At 34.8% G+C, this 22,754-nt stretch overlaps 1 protein-coding gene across 1 annotated transcript in view; it reads left to right on the forward strand.

Moving 5' to 3' along the window:
- The window catches only part of SLC9C1 (solute carrier family 9 member C1), a 111,959-nt gene that overhangs the window by 13,668 nt on the left and 75,537 nt on the right, over positions 1 to 22,754 (forward strand). The window contains exons 5-9 of the mRNA XM_037056747.1: positions 2,716 to 2,841; positions 7,277 to 7,438; positions 10,949 to 11,048; positions 12,766 to 12,909; positions 14,168 to 14,342. Coding sequence (XP_036912642.1) covers positions 2,716 to 2,841; positions 7,277 to 7,438; positions 10,949 to 11,048; positions 12,766 to 12,909; positions 14,168 to 14,342 — 707 coding nt within the window. The remainder of the gene's footprint in view (positions 1 to 2,715; positions 2,842 to 7,276; positions 7,439 to 10,948; positions 11,049 to 12,765; positions 12,910 to 14,167; positions 14,343 to 22,754) is intronic.

The following is a 22,754-nucleotide window of genomic DNA, read 5'->3' on the forward strand; positions in this document are numbered from 1 at the left end:
CACTGTAGCTTTTCACAATGTGAAGTGGGGTACTGGGACACCGGGACTGAGCATAGAAATTTGGGTGGTGATGATTTGAACAGAAAGAAATGCCAGTGATTGATGGGTTTACTTAGTATATATGTTTTAAAGTCTTGCGTTGTTATGGAATAGAGCAGGGGACTATTTGAAATCCTTGACGTTCGACATGCTTCTACTTCAAACCAGCAGAGTAGTTCTGGGGCTTTACAATATGGCGCATACATTGTGGTGACATTTTTGCTGCCCAATTCCTCTTTCCCTTTGAAAACATTGTCTTCAGATAATGCCATTTGCCAACAAAAAAGAAAAAAGATTAAAATGCCTTTGGAGTTGGGTCACCCTTCGAACCAAAAGCCTGAAAAGTACAAAACAATAAAAACCACTAATCGTGAGTCTTTCAGTGTGTACTATTTTAGAAGAATATACATGTTTAAAAATAAAATGCCGAATCAACACAACCAGTTGAAAATCTGAAAGCCCCATTCAAGCAAAATAATAACCTAATTTGTTTTCCCCAGTCACTTTTTAATAATGAGAATTAGGACACTTGTCTTAAAATAGAATTTTTATATGGCACACACATGTATGTGTGTAGGCAGACATACACACACATGTATGTACATGGGTAGAAATAGAGTAGGAGAGAAACATCAAGTATATCCCTGTGAATAAAGGAGAACCAAGTCTTCAGAATGAGAAGATTAGAACTGTGAGGTAAGTTTGGAAGAAGAAAGTACCAGCATCTATCACCTAACCTTGCCTCCCTGGGACTCTGTCAGTGCAGCCTCTTTTCTGCTCAGATTTGGAGGAGTTCCACACGGCCTGTGAACGTTCCCTACTGCCCTTAACGTTACCACCTGGTAATCTAGTTAGTCTTCCACTGCTTTCTGGGCTGCACTTCTTGAATTTAAATAATTTCTTTGGGGTAATTTGCAAGGTTATTCGTATAAATTTTGGCCCTCTCGTCATTACTTTTGGATCTTTGTTTTTCTCCTTACTTTGTATTTTTTAAAAAGAAAGTATTTTTCTTGTGGAAATATTTTTGCCTGAATTTTCAAAGCAAGGTTTTTATGTTTTTTAACTTTGTTCTCAAAAAAGAAGAAAGAAAATTGGCCTAGACCTGTGAGGAGAGTACATTTACATTGTCTTGAACTTTTTATGGTTTATTGAATCCTCTTATGCCCCCAACCCTATTATTTATTTCCAAATATTCACACTTTATTATAGATTTATTTTCTAAAATGAAGTAATTATAAATAGCATCTGAGTAAGAACTCCAAAACACAGTGGGGTTTTTTTTAAAGATTTTACTTTATTTGTTTTTAGAAAGAGGGGAAGGGAGAAAAAGGGAGGGAGAGAAAGGTCAGTGTGTGAGAGAAACATTAACAGGCTGCCTCTTGCAAGTTCCCAACCTGGGACCGGGCCCACAACCCAGGGATGCACCCCGACCAGGAATCGAAGCAGCAACTTTTTGCTTTACAGGATGATGTCCAACCCCCTGAGCCACACCAGTCAGGGCCAACACACAGTGGCTTAAAACAACAATAATGTATTATTTCTCACAAATCTGGCAGTTCTTATGATATAGACTGGGCTCTGCTGATCTTGGGTAGGCTCACTAAGAAATCCACAGTTGTCTGGAGGGCCATGTGGACACTAGGTGATCTTAGGGTGTCCTCAACTAGGAGGATCCGTGCTGCTTCATTTCTCTAGTAAGGTAGTCAGGAAAGGTTGCCATGATGGTGGCAGGAGTCTCTGTTTGCATCGACTTTCATAATAAAATACACTGATCTCTTCAGTGAGAGAAACTGTGAAGTCCTACAGCAAAGGGCATAGGTGCAGGGATAGTTGAAGAAGTGCACCACCAAGCCAGATGAGCTCCCACAAGAACAGACTGCCTTGTTTTTCTTCTCTTCCAAAAGTACACTTACTGCACTAGGTTGTGGTCACAGCTATAGAGTGTAAAGTTCCCAAGAGGTTTTTACCATGCACTAACATTTCCTCCCTATGGGAATTTGGAAAATCATCGAAGAGGCTTCAAGTTATAGTTTTGCTTTCACAGGCCTATGTAATAACAAATAAAAATGATAATGGCTATCTAAACTTAGAATATTGTCATAAATGAAAGAAAATCAGTATCAAAGTAGGTAATATCAGGGTGTTCTTTATTCATGAAGCTTGATTTCTAAAATCATTAAAAAGAATATATGGGAAAATAAGATAATTTCTATGATAGAGATAGTATCTGCACAATTGCTTTAATCCTTCACTTAGGTACAGAGTTATAAAGTCTTGGTTTATAAATTCATTTATCCTTTCATTGTTTTTGATCGTGTCATAAATACATTATGTATATATTTATGTAAGCCAAATTACTAAATTAAAAATGTAATACATTTTATGTTTCAATCTGCTTTGAAACAAAGAATGAAATCTCTAGTTTATTATCTCAGTTATGGAAACCATAATCAAGTCCAGTTAATTTTGTACCTTATTACACTTTCTAGACTTAATATACATTTAATATATAATTAAATTTTTCTTGAAGTGCATTTTCAAATATGACTTTATTGAAGTATGTAGGAAAAGTATGTGATATACATCCATAGCTAGGAATATTCTACTTGCTAATAAAATTTTATTCTTTAATATTAGTGAAGATTTTTTTCACCTAAAATATTTTCCCTTCTACAGGTTTTTCTAGAGGTCTAATCAATTTAATTAAGGGAGAAAGTCTGATGACCTCTATAATGTCTTTTACTATGTTTAAAATTATTGTGGATATTAACTTCAGTCAGAAATATATGAACCAATCCTTAGGTAAGGACCTAATTGTTCCTCATAATTTCTTAAAAGAATCTTCTTTTTTCTAAAAAGCAACACTGATTTTGTAATATCTTACCACAAGTTATAGTTGTATAAGCACAATTGTGAGTATTAGTAATTTACTTTTTAAAAATCAATACCTGTGTTTGCAAAACACATCTCTTATTTAACATCAGTTGTGATATTGTTATGAGTATGAGTTAGGACTTTCATGAAGATGCTTATAAAAGCAGCATTGCTCCACAGGCCTAGGCTGAATCATTATATTTGACAACAAGAAGGAGAGATGTTGATGTGTTGAAGATGAAATCAGAAGGTAATCCAGGCAGAAAATACATTCACCAACCATGAGAGAGGCAGCTTCCCTTCCTTTTCCTCTGGGACTATCTCCCTGTGGGCACCCTGAAAAGCTGTCAGCCCGAGGAGGAAGTGTGAGTCATGTGGCCATCTACAAGGCCCAAAAGCAGTACTCATAAGCAAAGAAATTGCAAGGTGCCCATGAACTCATTTACCACATTCATACAGCTCTGAGCCACAAGTATTTTTCTCCTTTGTCTTGTGTATATGTATATGTATAAAATGATACATGTGTTTAATTGCCACTCAGGGTAAGAAATATGACATTACCAGGTGCATTACCAGCACCTCCAAAAGTATCTTATGTGCCTCTCTGATCAAAACCCCCTCCTCTTCTCCTAGAACGGTGGTTTTCGAGTGTAGTGTCTGGGAGGGGAGGGAGTCCATAGGACCCTTTAAGAGTGTACATAAAGTAAAATATTTTCATAACACAACTGAGAAGTTATTTACCTTGCTTACTGTGTTGCCCTTTGCACTGATGTTGGAAAAACAATGATTATATTCTTCTGGAGAAAATTGCTGAGGTATAGCCATTCCACTCACTGGATGTCTTCTGTGTCTAAGGCCTTCTGTATCATCTCATTCTACCTCCTAACCCCTGAAAAAAGAGTGTTTAGTTGGTGCCTCCAGACCACATTCTAGTACATTGGGACATCTGTACAGTGTCAGCTAATCTATTACGTTGAAGTAAAATCTTNGAAAAGCAATGATTATATTCTTCTGGAGAAAATTGCTGAGGTATAGCCATTCCACTCACTGGATGTCTTCTGTGTCTAAGGCCTTCTGCATCATCTCATTCTACCTCCTAACCCCTGAAAAAAGAGTGTTTAGTTGGTGCCTCCAGACCACATTCTAGTACATTGGGACATCTGTACAGTGTCAGCTAATCTATTACATTGAAGTAAAATCTTTCTACTACCCCCATCCCCAACAATCAAGTATAAGCCGAAACGTTTTTCCAAACACTCAAGAAAAAGTTTTAGCCATCATTATTTTCCCTGTTCCTGGAAAGTGCTTTATTGTTGGGCAGCAAGTGACCCTAGTTTTCTCTATTTTGGCTTATCATGCCTTATATATTCATAATCAGTGCTCTCTCAAAGGAGCTGGTCCAGATGGTGGACAATTATCCTACTGGAGCATAAGAAGTATTCATCTTTAGCTTAGCTCTGTGTCCAATACGTTTACCCAGGCCATAGCAACTTGGAACATCTGTGGTGAGCCTAGAACCCCGATTTAGCACGGGCAGGTACATAGTCTTTAAATGCTCCATGTATATTTTCTGTGGTGTGTGAGAAAACTAAACCACCACACACATATAACCTCTTCCAAAATTCAAGTGAAAAGGAAGGCAACAAAATATAGTAATCAGGAGGGGTTTTCACCATAAAACTTCCTGCAGATAATGCCTTTCTGAATATAACTAATTTGATTAACAAAGAGATATCTAAATTCAGAGGCATCTTAAAAGCTCATTGACCAGTCTGGGAAAATGCAAAGAAGTACAGTTTTGCATAATAGTCAGAAGGATATATGCCCGGCCTGTAAACCTGCTTCAGTATTCTACCAGGCCTCATTTAAGATAGTAAATATTGACCACAGAATTTCAGGGAACCATATCGCAGATGACCTTTACAGTCTAATCAAGAGAAATTTCTTGATATTATATTCATTGCAAAGGAAAAAATTAAAATGAAAGGAAGGTATTGATGTGAAAATTCATTTATCATTAATCTAACAATTACTTATTGATACAGACTATGTGATAGTCCCTATTCTAAACCTTGGTGATTCAGCCATGAACATAATAGCTGAATATGTTTTCACATAGTAGCTTTCACATAGCTTTCCTCATACTTTTCATAATAATCAATGAAACATGATTCTGTGTTTAAGTTTCAGAGAAATAAAAATTGTAAACAACCTTCCTGTTAAAAATATAATAGTAAGAACTCTAATAATTAAAACTCTGCTATAATGACTAGTGAACTTATTTTCTTAGCCTTTATTCAAGCCTTTAGGACTTTCTCTGAACTTTTAATAATTTTGAAAGAAAATTTTCCTTAGGAAAGAAAAAACACTTGCTAAACTTTACTCAAATTTTGTTTATATTTCATTGTTATCTATTGACACAATTGTGAACTAATGATTTTCATGATAATCATTTTTACAACTTATTTGAACAGTTGCTTTATGTTTAAAATTGGCACATTTCATAAAAGGGAAAATTAAGAAAAGTTATTGCACCTGGAATTTTTACCTTTTGCAACTTGAGTATTAAAAATTTAAGGATATTGTAAGAAATAATAAATATGCTTTGAGGCTTTTCCTGGCCTAATACAATAAATCCATCCAGCAAACATTTTACTAATTAAAAGCTATTTTCCTTTCTTAAAGGAGAAAACAATTTTCACACTGGGTCTTCTAACTCCAATTCCCTACATCCTTGTGAAATGAGTCAGCCTTCCATGTTTCAGTTACAGGAGGTGCCAGATTCCCCAAATTATCAACCTGGCTAAATTCCTGCCTAGAATAGATGTGACCTAGAGGGCCATTCATGAAACTCTCCTCCCACGGTCACACTATCCCTACAGATGTTAAATCTTTCTGCTTGGCAAATGTAGAAACCAGGGCTCCTTTTTAGCCATGGAATGATGTTAGGCAAGAAGGACTCTAATTGCCTCTGTACTCTTAATAGTGCCCTCTCCAGTAGTGGATGTTTATAGATAAGGATACATAGAAGGATTCTTTCTCCTTCATTTTGTCAACTCTGAGAACAGTTCTAGAATTTACCTCCAATTTTAGCCTTGTTTTTTGTCATGGTCGCTGTTGTTTTATGCTGGCCATTCTTCATTTTGAATGCTCTTTGTTTTGGTTTTGCTCTCCTCCTGTTCTGTTGGAGTTAACCCTTCAGGCTTTCCTGACCCCAGGACACACTCTTGTCTGTGATTCAAACTCTGTCCCTCTGTTCCTCACACTGTAAAGGTAGGGAGGACTTTCTCACCCACTGGCACACCTGATTCCAGCAAAAGAGGCTATCAAAGACTCAGGCTTCCTGTTTTCCACGGAAGGGCACCATAATGACTACAGAAAGCAATTTGGCAAAATATAACCATATCAAAGAAACAACTGTCCTAGTGCATAATTCCACTCCTGGAAACTAACGAAATAATCAGAGATGTACAAAACTTATGTACAGAAATATATACTGCAGCATTATTTATCAGGGGAAAAATTGGAAAATATAAAATGCTCTACAAAAAGAAACCAGTTGGTGGGCAGGCCAGGAAAATACAGGAGAGTCACTCCCTTTTTCGGTATATCCTCTATGTCTTATGTGAGATCTGGAATATAAGTGACATGAATTTAGAGACTTTCTCCTTATTGTTCATTACTTTATCTCCAAAATTGATTATACTTTTTGGCACTGAATCAATATATGTTCCTTAATGGGGACTGCGTTACAGCTGGTCAAGGCCTGGCAGGTCCATTCTAGATTTGGGAAGATAGAAGAAAATGCTTGGAGCTGTGTGGATGCTTGACATGCCCTTATTCAGGGTTGGGCCAGCCACACACACTGTAAGCTGCACATCTCTCTATTGAGAAGTTCCTACCTACGTAAGTACTAAAGACAAACAAAGCCAGTAAAAAGCCAAAAAATATATAAATTACCACGAGTCTGCGCAAGTGAGCCCACTTCACGTTATGGGAACTGTTTATCGGACCCAGTCTCAAGGCTGTGAGGACACTATTTCTCAGGCCCATTCAAGGTTATAGAAAAACTGCTTCCCTTAGTTCCCCAGACACCTGGGCGAGGAAGCCAGACTGCCTTCATTCACCCTACAGGTTCTGTAAGAAGCTCTTACACTAAACAGACTGAATTTTATAAACTCAAGTGTGGCTTTCAGAATTTGAAAGGAAAATTTTATTTTAAGAATATGAAAATACCCTACATCTACCCCCAAAGGATGTGAATTAGATATTTTTAAAAGATAATGAGAAAAAGTTGACTCAGAACATCACTTAAAATTCAGTTCTATTAATTCTTTTTTTTAATTCCTCCCCTTTCTTGCAGTGCATAGCATGACAGATCAAATCTTGTCATATTATGGAGCAAGTTTCTTGGTTGGAATTATAAGTTCAAAAGTGATTCAGCTGTGGATGTCTACTGTTTTTGGTGATGATATTAATCATATAAGTCTCAGCTTTTCAATCCTGTACCTCATCTTTTTTATGTGTAAGTGAGAGATTTATTCTTAAAATTACATGTCAGAAAAATTCAAAATAAAGATATCAAAGAAAAAAATGGAAAATAAAACACCCAGCAAAAGGTATGTATTTTGCCACATATAATGTGCACCCATATTTTTGGCCCAAACTTTTAGGGAAAAAAATCTTTCACTTTAATTTTTAATTCAATTTTTATTTATTCATATTTAGCTATTTGGTTTTTTTCATATTATAAAGGAATTTTAACATTTATTTTTGAACATATTATGGTACAAGAAATTTTAGGTAACAAATAATAATTACAAAACACAAAAACAGATGCAAGGTATTTCAGGTACTACCCACGTAGAATACACACCCTTATTTTTCCCTCAAAAATTTGGGTAAAGAACTGCTCATTATACATGGCAAATATGGTAGTTTAAAGAAATAACCAGTCTGAAAGTAATCTTTTGGTTAGAATAAACTATCAAAAGAGATAAAATATTTGTATCTATACAACAGAAAACAATATGCCAAAATGTATAAACAAAATGCCATTATTAAAGGCAAAAGATTTTGATAAAATCCTAAATGTGAGATATTTTGGCATAACTTTCCAAGATAATTTGATAACTAATTGTACAAAAATTATTATGCTATGAAGAGATTCAAACAGAAACTTAAATGTATAGTTTATAAGATATGTAAAGAATTTTTCTTTCTAAAATATAATGCATATCCTTTACATGTACCTGTAGACCTTTTACAGAAATAAGCCATACTTCAAAAAACATTTCAATAAAATTTTAAACATCGCTCAACCACAATGCGAGTAAATACTGACTACAGAAGGAAGGTCTCAAAAAACAGTCATTCTAACTGCCTGAAATTAAATATGCTTTTCTTGGTAACTAACTCTAAGATCAAAAAGAAAAGAAAATAGAAGTTACAGATCAAGTAAGGCTACATGCTAGAATATGTTACTCATCCATTTAGCACGACTTCCTCTTCATGGAAGTGAGGCAGATAATTAACAAGGAGCCATGTCACTGTTTCCTGATGCAGCCGCAGAATCACGTTCAACCTAGCTCTGCAGACAGCTCTGCAAATGACTTGAAGTTGGCATATGTGTTCAAACCTCATTAACAATTTACGTTATGTATTTTCATTACACTTAAGAATAAGACAACGTTGCTTATTCTCATATCCAAGATTTAAAGGAGTTCTGGAAGTTCTAGCTAATACAATAAGAAAAAAGAAGAAGAACAAAGTTTATACATATTTTGAAAGAGAAATGGTTACATTAGTAACATTTTAGATTACATAGAAATATCAAGATAATTAATAAACTCAGCCAGCAATGCTTTTTAATGGCTTGATATAGAGTTAATATAAAAAAATCAGGGGTATCCTTATAAGTCAGCAGTAATTATTTAGAAAATATAATAAAAATTTGATTCTCTTTACATTGGCAAAAAGTTATAAAATATCATGGAATAAACTTGTCAAGAAGTTTATACCTAACTAGAAAAAATTTTACAGAGAGGTATAAAATTTGCATAAGTTGTGACAGACTAAAAAGCTATTTTTACGAGTGCTAACATAATAGAATTCTTTCCTTTAAGTCTGAGGAAAAAAAATGCAGAATGTAGGATCTTGATGTTTCCTAATTAATCAGCGAGTTAAAGCCAATTGTAATCTACTGAGGTTATAGGATCAAGTTAATAACTGAATAGACAGAAAATGATCAGTCAGTACAAGTACTTTATCATACACTATTCTGATTGTGCATACATACTTCCTATAAAAATACATTCCAGCAAACAAAATATAATTCCAGCAAAATATATTCCAAAATTCCTCTAACATCATTTAGTAAGCAAACATGACCTCAATATTAGGACTTATACCCAAGGAAACAATACACTTTAAGTCAAAATATCTCAAAAAAACATTTTAGAAAGAAAACTTATGGGACAAAAATTTATGAAAACAAGATACAGAGTGAATATAACTCTAATGTAAAAGGACTTTCACTCTGTCCTGGGTAAATATTTATATTTCTAGTATCTTCAAGGGTAGGTACCATAAATACTTCCCAAATTTTACCATTACCTATCAAGTTACAATGACTAGTTAACTTAATTCGTCATTAATGAGTTAATGACTTACAGTACATATCTCCACAATTCCTGCTTCTTTTATGGCTGTTAATTCCTGGGCTAGGTACCATTTCTAGTCAGAACTAAAATAAAGAATGTAAAACTTATAATTTTTCATCTCTAAAATTAATAATAATACTGATCTAATCAGTATTGATTAATCAGTATTAAACAATCTGAATTAAGCAATGACAAAAGTAGTTCTGGTTTTGAAATTTTACAAAATAATTTTAAAAGTCTACTTAGAAATATTAATTGTGAGAATAGGCAAAACAATGTTTTTAAGTGGAGAACTTTCCCTACTACATAAGAACTAAACATTTAATAAGCTACAGTAATTAAAATCAACTGTTATAACAAAGGAATACTAAGTAAATCAAAGGAGCAGAAAGCACACATGTGGCAATTTGATAAATGTGGCCATTTGATAAATGTGGCAATTTGATAAGTGTGGCAGTGTGGTAGAAGTGGCAGAGCCACAGTATTCTTCAGTATTAAAACAAAAATTGATATTTTTATTAACATTAAGACAATGCTGCTAAACATTAAGTTGAAAGATGAAGCCCATTACAGAACTGTGTTACTGTATAATGCCATAGTAATTTTTTATGTTGATCTTGATCCAATTATATTAAATCCCCAATTTTAGCCTATAAACCCCCAAAGATCTCCTTATGATTTCTAAAAATTTCTGGAGTTCCCTTCTTTGTGGTCTCTTCAACCTCTTCCTAAGTACACCAGAATTTCTGGTTCTTAGTAAATTCTACTGAAGACGGGGGCAAGAAGAGGTCACAGGGTAAATTACAGTATGTAGTTCACCATGCTATGAGATTTCCTATCTACCTGTATGGATATATAAGAATATGCCCCAGTACTTTAGGTTTTTCAGTCCCCCACATTTAATTTTTCACCAAAGCAAAATTAAACTGGGGAAGTAGATTCATATTGGGTTTCTACTGACGCAACTCCCTTAGACCTGTCACAGAGTCAAACTATTTGTATCTCCTACTGTCTCCCAAGGAGAAAGCATATGAAGTAGGCTAGTCTATAAAGAACTCATCAGCTCACTTCCTTTTCATTCACCCAGAGCCCCTCTGAAAAAATTAGACCTGTAGAGGATGCTCTAGCCTCACTGAATCCCATGAAGAGTGTTGTGAGCTCCATATTGTTGTCAATGATCTGAAGCCAAAACAATGTAAGGATGTCCTGTATAGACTTTACTACACAAGTGAGTGTAAGGAGAAAGAAAGATGACGGATGGTGGTTGTAATTTGCAATATTATCCAGTTGAAACCAAGTTGGGTAGCCTGTCTGTACTATCAAGATATTTTCATCCCTGGTAAAATGAAAACTTTATTTATTTTTAAAAATAGGTAAACAAATTGGAATGTCTGGAATCTTTACACTGGCTATTATGGGACTTTTTTTAAATTCTACGAGTTTTAAACCAGAAGTTGAAGCACTACTTCTTGAGTGAGTTGCTGGCATATTTTCACTTTATTTCATACATTAGAAGCCATAATATTGTAATAGTAACTACACCTACATGGTCAAAGTAAGATACTGATTGGACTACCCAACTGAAAACACTTCCTAAAAACTTTCTTGCTTGTGTCTCCTACTCCTCTAACTTTAGGCAAAACTGTAAGTTCACCTTGGGTTCATGTTGGGTCTATTCCCCACTGAATCCCTTCACCAGATACTCAGTAATCTCCAGTCTAATCCACTACACAAAGCAAGGACTAAGCTAAGGCAAGTGAGGCACTCACTTCAGGCATGCAATTTAAAGGATGCCAAAAAACACAATAATCAAGATAAATAATGTTTTAATGCAATGTTTTGGGGGAAAGTAATGCCCCAAAAATCCATGCTGAAAATGTACAAAAAATTAAGATAAGATCAATATTACTGATAGTCCTTTTGCCTCAGGCTCTGATAAGGCTAAGCATGGCACTGATACTAGAGTGGAAGGCCAATACTTTAAGACCATAAAGAGATGCCATGCAAAGCAATGAAAAGGTCAAGCTAGGGTGTTTGAAGAGGACTAGCAGTGGTATAAAAGAAAATATGGCCAAGCTAATTGTAAGTCTCATTACAAAAGAAAGTATTGCCAAACTAAAAGCAAGACTTACCTTTAGTAGAGGTATCAGTGTGCTCAAGGACCCCAACCTAAGGGATGTACAAAATCTATGTCATCCTAAAATAAGGGTGTTTTCTGTAATGCTCTAACTTGGCCAAAATAGCACAATGGCAATGTATGTGTTAACAGAGGTCCTGAACATAATCAATAATTTTTGGAGTTTGGAAGAACATTTTTGGAGTTATAGAAGATAGAACAAATGCAGAAGTCAGAAGCTTGAAAGGATAGATCTTACAAGATTCTGGAGCACTTCACTAAATTTCACATCAAATACGATGGAAGCCCATTATACTAGCAATTATGCAGAACTAACTGGGCCATGGTTGTAGAAATAATTTAAAATGTCACACTAACATTCAACTGTATCTATGAGAAGGGATTCTGAAGGCTTCCTTCATAACTGAACGCTGGTCCAGCTGCCTTCGTTGAGTGTGCTTTTTCAACTGCTCTGCACGCAGCTGATGAGAACATTAGCTTTGGGAATGACAAGAGTTTTCCTGGGCTTTGGAGCACTTGAATAAACACAGGCTCAAAGATCCCAAATGGAGAATCTACAAGGGGCATTCATGAGAATAAAAGAGTCATTCATATCTTCTAAGTGCTTTCTAAATTTTAGGCAAAGGCTTCATTCTCTCACTGTAATGTAAATCAGACTAGCAGTTCAACATTCCTTTTCAAGATCAAAGATTTTACTTCTTCCTATTGATACAAAGATTTCGCAGTCAATATTTTGGGGCTGTGTAAATTGTGATGCCTGAAGGAGTGTTGCCAAAATAGCATAACTGTAACCTAAATCTGCCTTTCAAAGGCAATCCAAAATGAAAAACACTGATGTACAGTGCAAAACTTGCTTTGGAATTGTTCGTTTACTTACCTTAGTGCTCCTTTCTCCCTGCTGAAATTTTAAGCCCCTTGAGTGTTGATAAACACTTTATTGTCTTTATTTTCTTGGTAGTGCCTAACACAATGTCTCACTCATACGTGAGCCTTGCAATAAATACATTAATTAACCATAATTAACTATATTTATTATTTTTTCTGAAAATGCAGATTCTGGAATTGTCTATCATTTGTGGCTTTTCTTATGGTGTTTACTTGTATTGGACTTCTAATTCCTGCACATACTTATTTATATATATCATTTTCAGATATATACTATTCACTAAATATCTACTTCACACTTATTGTTTTCAGGTAAGAATGTCATTTAAAGTTTTTTATTCATAAAATGCTGAAGAAAGCTGAAGATATTCTTTTAAATAATAAAAATGTTTCATTCTTAGAATGAAAACTTGACTCTTAAACTTTCCAAGAAATCATCAGCAAATTAGTGCTAAAGTGTTTGTTTGTTTGTTTGTTTGTTTGTTTTATTTCTTTTTAGTTATTAACAACATCTCAAAGCAATGCAAGACCTTTGTAAAATTTTTGAAAATTAGAAAAAAGGGAAAAAATTCTTACAAAACTATTACCTAGAGGCAAGTGCTATGAACACTTGGTGCACTTCATCCAGTGGCTTTTCTTTATCTACAAAGGCTCATGAAGTTAAACACCAAACCTATCACTATTGATGATAGTTAAACCTATCATCAATTTTTAAAAACAATCTTGCCTTGTTTGTTTAATATTGTGTAACACATAATTTTCTACTAATCATGGTTGGAAATACCTTTTAAAATCATAAGGAAGTCCTCTTTGTACATGCCTTTTTTTGCTCAAATAATTTTTGTAGTCCCTTTTCCAATGTAAAGAGGCAGGAAAGAGCCTGTCCATGTATGTGAAAAGGAGACAACACAGAGAGAAAAAAAAAAACCCACCAAACTGAAATCTCACATTTCTTTCATCCCCATCACTCAAACTGTTAACATTTTATACTTCCTTCTAGGAATGATTTTCCTGATGTTGGGAGTCAACATCAAGTCAGCTAGTGCCACGTACATAAAAATTAGTCCCAAATTATCAGATACTGTTAGTATAAAATATAGAAATAATATGTAACTGAAAGAAGAAATGGAAATGAGTTGATCAATATTGTACAGACTTAGTAAGATTTAAGTCTACAAAGAAAAAGAAAGGGAGAACTTTTTTCTTACTTCTTATTCATTAGATTTTTTTAAATTTCTTTTGGGGATCCCAGAATAAAATGTATATCTATAAAACATCTCTGACATTTTCTTTTTTGCCTAAAGAAATACCACACGAAGGTGATGTGGACTTTTCCTACTACTCACCCAACAGGAAGAGGCAAAGAAGATTTCATGGCTTTCTTGGCATGTCTCTCTATGGGATGGCCACCGCCTTCCTCTGATGCTATGCCAACGGTGGGTGGAAGAAGGCTCGTTTCTCTGCGAGTTGGCAATTCTACAAAGAATAGATTAGAAGGAACAGAGTAAGATGAAATGCAAAGAGACTTCTATAGCAAGAATAACTTTTTAAGATTTGTTTTGCCTTTTAGACTTCTGGTCTTTCTATTTTTGAGCCCTCTTCTGTCTCGACTTGCTGATGGATTCAGCTGGCGCTGGGCATTCATAATGGTCTGGAGTGAAATGAAAGGGATGCCTAATATAAACATGGCCCTTCTGTTCGCCTACTCTGACCTTCCTTCTGGAACCGAGAAGGAAAAATTGCAAGTAAAGACACATCATTTTTTTAAAATTTGAATATTTAATCAAAACTGTTGCTGCATTAAAATGTGCTTTTGTAGTGAAGTAGCTCAACTCCACTTAGACTATGGGAGTGACTTAGCTATGATGGCAAGATTGGGCAAAGGAAGAAAAACTGGCAACTTTCCTCTGCCCTGTTCTAGCTTTGGAGTCCCTAAATCCCTTCCTCTCACACCTAAAAATAGTTTATTATGGAGGCTGAAGGCACTAAAACTTATAAATCATTTAAAATAGTATTTGATATACTGTATGCACTCCATAAATGCTTTTATGTTTATTTACTCCTACAACCCACTCAAGAAAAAGCAGAAACCTAGTTATGACTGGCTCTATTGCCTTTTGTAACTTTGTGAGTCTGCATTCAGTAGCCAAAACATTGTGATTGTCAAGCGAAGTTATATTCAAGATAGGACCCCTAAACTCTCCCTAAGAGAACACAATGGGCACGACTCTCCCTCTACTTGATCTCAGGGTAAGATCTGTGTAAGGAATTTTTTTTTAATACAGACATAATAATGCATCTAATACTTCCACTGTGGTTTTTGAAATCGATTCCAAGAATAATGGGAATAACAACAAGGTAATTATTTTGTGATTAATTAAAGTAATAATCTAAACATTCAAAAGCTAAATATTCAAACACTGCCTTTACAACCAAAATTATCTAGTATTATGTGGCCTCCCCCTTCTTTTTAAGCTATCTCAACCAGCCTGAGTAATCAAAATCAGTGTCATTATCATATTTATTAGTATAATGGTGGACACTGCACACAGATCTAGATTCTGAAATTTTCAGTTAGCTGTTATTTGCTGTGTGGCCTGAAGAAAGTTATTTAATTCCCACCCCCATCCCATGTGTCTGTTTCCTCATTCTAAAATAGACTTACTAATAGTACCAGTGGTTTGCTAGTAATTGTTTAAAACCAACTTTCTTGGGGTGGGGGGAGCCCTAATGTGTAGAATTTATCAATATCTATTGTGTGATCACTCTCACCAACAGTACATCAATTAGCTCATAAATTTCCTGAAAATTTAATAATGAAGTCTCACAAACTATAAGTTAGCTCTAGCACACCACTATCTCAAAAGGTTATTATAAAAAATACATAATTATTATATAATATACATAAATATACATTAAAGTATACATAAAATGAACATATTTAACATATAGTAAATACACAATAAATATAAGCTATGATGGCGATGATGATTATGATGATGATAATGATACCACGTAGACTTTCTTTGAAATAAAAACTTAGTAGATACAGTGAGTGGTACATCATACTCATCGTTAGTTTGTTCCAAAGAATGGCAAGCAATGATTGATGAAGCATTTTTTGGGGGGGGATGGCGTTGTGACTCATACAAGTTCTAGGAAATGCAATGAGTGGAGAGCAAGCACCAAATGCTAAACATTTTTTTCTAATCAAAATGTGATGAATACCAGGTTTGATGAGTTCTGAAGCCAACAAGTACCGAGGTACCACTGTAAAATCATTTAATAAAATGTCCTTACTAGTAGTAACTAGTTGACAAGAAAGTAACCCTCCCTCCTTACTTTATTTTGGCTAGAAGGAAACAGCTGACTTATTAATACTCCTGAAGAGATACTGCAGTACAATAAAAGGTTAAAAATATTAACTAAATCCCCTCTCTGCTATCCACAAGTTAAATGACCTTTAGTAAGTGATAGTGCTTCAATTTCCCATCTGTATAATTAGACCATATTGGTGTTTACTTCATGAGATTGTACTGAGAGTTAAATAAGCCTGATATATTATATAATATGCTTACTATATAAACATTAGCTCTTAATACTATTCAATCATATTTAACTAACTCAGTGTCCTCAACCTTGAATACATTTTAGAATGCTTCGGGAACTTTAAAAGTATACCAATACCTGTGGAATTCTGGCCCTGGCTGTGATGAATAATGGATATCAGACTTATTTCCCATAGTAAATAACTATAGAATTGGTCAAAATATAGAAAGCGACTGATTTTAAGTATTGGACAAAAACATCACATGGTTAGATACTTGAGAGAAGGATAAACATATTAGGTAAATTCACATTCACTCTGGCTTTTTTCCAAATTGTGGCACAAAGAGTAGAAGCTGGAGAAGAGTTGTCTCACTAAGTGTAAAAAATAGAGTTAGAGCTACTAAAGCAGTTTGAATTTGTGAGGCAGAGAGCCAGGGAGGGAAGATGTGTAAAGAGAAAGAGCACAAGAAATCTGCATGAGGATTCCCTGGGATCATTAGTCTAATAGTAATCTGTGCAAGCAGAGAATTAGGGGAGCTATGGCAGAAGAGAATTAGTAGGAAGCTCTGGGCATTCTGGAGGCCACACAGAACTGACAGATATACAGTTCTGATGACGTGTAATACAAACATCATAAACACCACTCACATTAAGTTGTGACCCCAGAAAGATCATGTCTCAGAAATGAGAATTATGCCCTACAGTAAGGCAGAGGCTACACCCAGTCTAAGAAAGACTAAAGCCATGCCTTGTCAGGATGATGTGATCTTCCAGGCCATGAACTGACTGACACAAGAAAACTCCAAACTCTTTAAAGGAAAACAACAATCAATACTCTCAAGAATGTATAATCCATACTGTCCAACCTAAAATAAAATATTACTAATACATGTGAGCACACAAAAAATGCGACTTATAATTAAGAGAAAATCATTCAACTGAAACTGACAGCAACCAGAGGAGAGGGTAGGAGAGGATAGTGCGGGGGGAGGGGAAGGCTTTTGAGGAACAGTTATAAAGGACACATGGACAAAACCAAGGGGGACTGAGATCAGGGGAGGGAGGAGGTATTGGGGCAAGTGGAGGGGGAGAAAAGCAGACAACTGCACTTGAACAACAATAAAAAAAAGAGAAACAAACCCAGAGATGACACAGGTGTTGAAACTAGCAGCACTATCACACATTCATTCAAGAACTTTAAAAAAGGTGGACATAAGAAATGTGAACATTGAATATTTCGGTGGAAAGAAAAATAAACTAAAAAGAACCAAAGAGAAATTGTATACTTGAAAAATATATTATCTGAAATAAAGAATTTTGTTTATGTGCTAATAATAAATTGAACTGCAGAGGGTAAAAATAAAGAATCTTAAATAAATATGTTCCAACACAAAACAAGCCTCAACAAATTCAAGAAAACTGAAATCATACCAAGCATTATCTCTGACCACAAGGGACTGAAAATGAAAACCAATCCCAAAGGGAAAAACCCAAAACACCCCAAATAATGGAGATTGAATAGCATGGTATTAAACAACAAATGGGTCAAGAATGAAATTATGGAAGAAATCAAAAAGTTTCTGGAAACAAAGGAAAATGAACTCATGACAACCTAAAACTTATGGGACACAGCAAAGGCAATCCTGAGAGGGAAGTTCATAGCAATACAGGCCTACCTAAAAAAGATAGAAACATTTCAAACAAACAACCTAACCCAATGCCTGCAAGAATTCGAGGAACAACAACAAAGACAGCCCAGAGCAAGTAGAAGAAAGGAAATAATCAAGGTCGGAGCAGAATTAAATGACATAGAGACTAAAAGCACTATTCTAAGATTCAATGAATCTAGGAGCTGGATTTATGAAAAGATAAACAAAATCGACAAGCCTTTAAGTAGGCTCATCAAGAAAAGAAGAGAGAGGACCCAACTAAACACAATCAGAAATGAAAGAGGAGAGTTTACAACTGACACCACAGAAATAGAAAGCATTGTAAGAAATTACTATGAAGAACTGTATGCTATGAAATTTGAAAACCTAGGTGAAATGGACAAAGTTCTAGAAAAATACAATCTTCCAAAACTCAATGAAGAAGAAGCAGAAAGCCTGAGCAGACCAATAATGGCAGATGAAATTGAAGCAATAATCAAAAAACTCCCACCACACAAAAGTCCTGGACCAGATGGTTTCATAGGAGAATTCTACAAAGAATTTAAGGAAGAGCTAACCCCTATTCTTCACAGACTATTCCAAAAAACATAAAATAATGGGAGACTCCCAAACTCTTTTTTTGAAGCCAGCATCACTCTAATTCCAAAACCGGATAAAGACACAACAAAGAAAGAAAACTTCAGGCCAATATCGCTGATGAACATAGATGCTAAAATCCTCAACAAAATATTGGCAAATCCTATCCAACAATACATAAAAAAGATCATACACCATGACCATGTGGGATTCATCCCAGGGTTGCAAGGATGGTTCAAAATTTGCAAATCAGTAAACGTAATACATCACATAAACAAAAGCAAAGACAAAAATCACACGACCATATCAATAGATGCAGAAAAAGCTTTTGATAAGGTAGAACATCCATTTATGATAAAAACACTCAGCAAAGTGGGAATAGAGGGAGCATTCCTCAATATAATAAAGGCCATATATGAGAGACCTACAGCCAACATCATACTCAATGGGCAAAAACTAAAATCTTTTCCACTAAGATTAGGAACAAGATAAGGTGGTCCACTTTCACCACTTCTATTCAATATAGTACTGGAAGTTTTAGCCACAGCAATCAGACAAGAAAAGGAAATAAAAGGCATCCAAATCGGAAAGGAGGAAACAAAACTGTTATTGTTTGCAGATGACATGATAGTGTACGTGGAAAATTCTGTAGACTCTACCCAAAAACTGCGAATAAATGAATTTGGCAAAACAGCGGGATACAAAGTCAATATCCAGAAATCAAAAGCATTTTTGTATACTAACAATGAACTAACAGAAGCAGAAATCAAGAAAAAATCCCATTCAATATAGCAAAAACAAAAATAAAGTATCTGGGAATAAATCTAACCAAGGAGGTAAAAGACCTGTCTGCAGAAAACTACACAACACTGAAGAAAGAAATCAAGGAAGACACAAACAAATGGAAACATATACGGTGTTCATGGATTGGAAGAATTAACATCTTCAAAATGTCCATGCTACTCAAAGCAATTCACAGATTCAATGCAATATCTATTAAAGTACCAATGGTATATTTCACAGACATAGAACAAACACTTCAAAAATTTATATGGAACCATAAAAGACCCTGAATAGCAGCCGCAATTTTGAGAAAGAAGAACAAAGTAGGAGGGATCACAATACCTGACATCAACTGTATTACAAGGCCACTGTAATCAAAACAGCCTGGTACTGGCATAAAAACAGGCACATAGACCAATGAAACAGAACAGAGAGCCCAGAAATAAACCCAGGTGTCTGCAGACAATTAATACTCGACAAAGGGAGCAGTAACATGAAATGGAGTAAAAATAGCCTTTTCAACATATGGTGTTGGGAGAACTGGACAGCTACATGCAAAAAAAATATGAAACTTGAGCACCAACTTACACCATACACCAAAATAAATTCAAGGTGGATAAAAGACTTAAATATAAGCCATGACACCATTAAAGTCCTAGAGGAGAACATAGGCAGAAAAATCTCGGATATTTCACCCAGCAACATTTTCACTGATATGTCCCCTATGGCAAGGGACATAAAGGAAAGAATAAACAAATGGGATCTCATCAAAATAAAAAGCTACTGCATGGCTAAAGAAAACAGTATTAAAATAAAAAGAGAACCAACAGCATGGGAAAACATATTTGCCAATGATACCTCAGACAAGAGTTTAATCTCCAAAATATACAAAGAACTTACAGGACTCCACTCTAAGAAGACAAGCAACCCAATTAAAAAGTGGGCAAAGGACTTGAATAGACACTTCACCAAGGAGGACATACAGAGGATCCAGAGACACATGAAAAGATGATAAATAACGCTGGCTATCAGAGACATGCAAATTAAAACCACAATGAGATACCACTTTACACCGGTCAGAATGGCCATCATAAACAAAGTAACAAACAAGTGTTGGAGAGGTTGTGGGGAAAAGGGTACCTTAGTTCACTGTTTGTGGGATTGCAGACTGGTACAATCACTGTGGAAAACAGTATGGAATTGTCTAACAAAACTAAAAATGAATATGCCTTTTGACCCAGCAATTCCACTGCTAGGAATATATCCTAAGAACCCTGGAACACCAATCCAAAAGAACCTATGCACCCCAATGTTCATAGCAGCACAATTTACAATAGCCAAGAGTTGGAAGTAACCTAGGTGCCCATCAGTAAATGAATGGATCAAAAACCTATGATACATTTACACAATGAAATTCTATCCAGCAGAAAGAAAGAAGGAGCTCCTACCCTTTGGAACAGCATGGATGGAACTGGAAAGTATTATGCTGAGTGAAATAAGCTAGGTGGTGAAAGACGAATACCATATGATCTCACCTTTAACAGGAACCTAAACAACAAAGCAAACAAGCAAGCAAAATATAACCAAAGACACTGAAATAGAGAGCAGGCTGACAGGGACTAGAGGGAAGAGGGGAGGAAATTTCAGGGGAAAAGGGGAAGGGTTTACAGGAACAAGTATAAAGGACACATGGACAAAAACTAAAGGAGGTGGAAATGGGAGGGAGGTGCGGAGCATTGGGGGGGCTGTGATGGGAGTAAAAGACAGAAAACTGTACTTGAACAATAATTAAATAAATTTAAAAAATTAATATGTTCCAAACAAGAGTGGGAAATTGTGTGAAGCAAAAACTAAAAGGAGAAATAGACAAATTTTATTTGGAGACTTTAACACTCCTCCCTGTAATTTGTTCAACAAATTATAGAACGGCATTCATTGAGGATATGGAAGAAATAAACAACATCATCAATCAATAGGATATAGTTTACATTTACAAAATAATATTGATATAAGAAAAACATTCAACAAAATTTCAGCACCCATCATGATAAAATTTTTCAAAAATAGAAATAGAAGGGAACCTCCTATTGTCAGTAAAGAACATCTTAAAGAACTATAGATAATATTATAACTAGTAGTAAAAGATTGTTTTCTCCCTAAGATTGGGAACAGTGCAAAAATATCTACTCTCACTTCTCTTATTGACTGTCACAGTGGAAGTTCTTGCCTATACCATAAAACAAACAAAAAAATGCATGAATCTTGAAAAGACGTTAAACGATCTCTTTTGGCAGATTGTATGAGTATCCATATAGAAAATTCCAAGAATTTAAAAAAAGAAGAAGAAAAATAAAAACTTTCTGAAACCAGTTAGTGCATTCATGAAAATCTTAGAATATAAGATAAGCATTAAAAAATCAAATGTATTTTTATATACTCACAATGAATGCAAGGGAACAAATTAAAGATACAATATCTTGTACAATTGTTCAAGAAAATAAAAATGCAAGAGAATTACAATAACAAAAACAATTTTTAAAGAGCAGAATAAAGTTGGAGGGGTCAGTATTGATTTTAAGACATTATTACATTTATAAAAATAGAGATTGCATAGTATTTGCATAGAGAAAGACACATGGAACAGAATAAAGAATGTAGAAATACATCCACACAAAAATCCCCAACTGATTTCTGATAAAGATACAAAGGCAGTTCAGTAGATGATGAATATTCTTATTAACAAATGGTGCTGAAGAATTGGACATTCATAGGCAAGAAAAAATAATAATAACCTTGACCTAAGTCTCACATCTTTCACAAAAATTAATTCAGAATGGATCATAATATTAAATATAAAATATAAAACTAAAAAACAACTTGGGATAAAATCTGGGGAATGTATAGTATTGGGCAGAGTCCTTAGATTTGACACCAAGAGCGCAATCCATAAAAAAATTGTTTTTATAAAATAAAAAAACTCTTACTCTATAGAAAACCCAGTTAAGAAAATTAAAGACAAACTTCAATCTGAAAAATAATATTTACAAATCTTACATCGAACAAAGTTTCATATTTAAAATGTATAAAAAACTCTCAAAATTACACAATAAAAGAAGAAAATGGTCTAAACTATAAAATACATTAAGAGACACCTCACTAAAGAGGATATACAGATGATAAATAAGCATGAAAAGATGGTCAACAACATTAGCTATTAGGGACAGGCAAATTAACACCACAAAGAAATAGAGTAACATCAATTATTGTTGAGAGTGCAGAGAATGTATACCATCATATATCACTATTTAAAATAATCAGTCACTCAAGAAAAAAATTTGTCACTCACTTTTCAAAAATTATACATGTGATGACCATACAGTCCAGCAATTGCTCTCCTGAGGATTTATTCTAGAGAAATAAAACTTATGTCTACACAAAACCATATATAAGTTTTTATAGTTACTATGTTTTTAATGTTTTGTTGTTTATGCTATTACACTTGTCTGATTTCCTCCTCTTTGCCCCGCTCCACCCAGCCTGCCCCCCACCCTGACTTCCATAGTCAATCCCCACACCATT

Source organism: Sturnira hondurensis, unplaced genomic scaffold (genome assembly GCF_014824575.4).
Source record: "Sturnira hondurensis isolate 20B ecotype Veracruz unplaced genomic scaffold, ASM1482457v3 Scaffold0000880, whole genome shotgun sequence".
Classification (NCBI taxonomy): Eukaryota; Metazoa; Chordata; class Mammalia; order Chiroptera; family Phyllostomidae; genus Sturnira; species Sturnira hondurensis.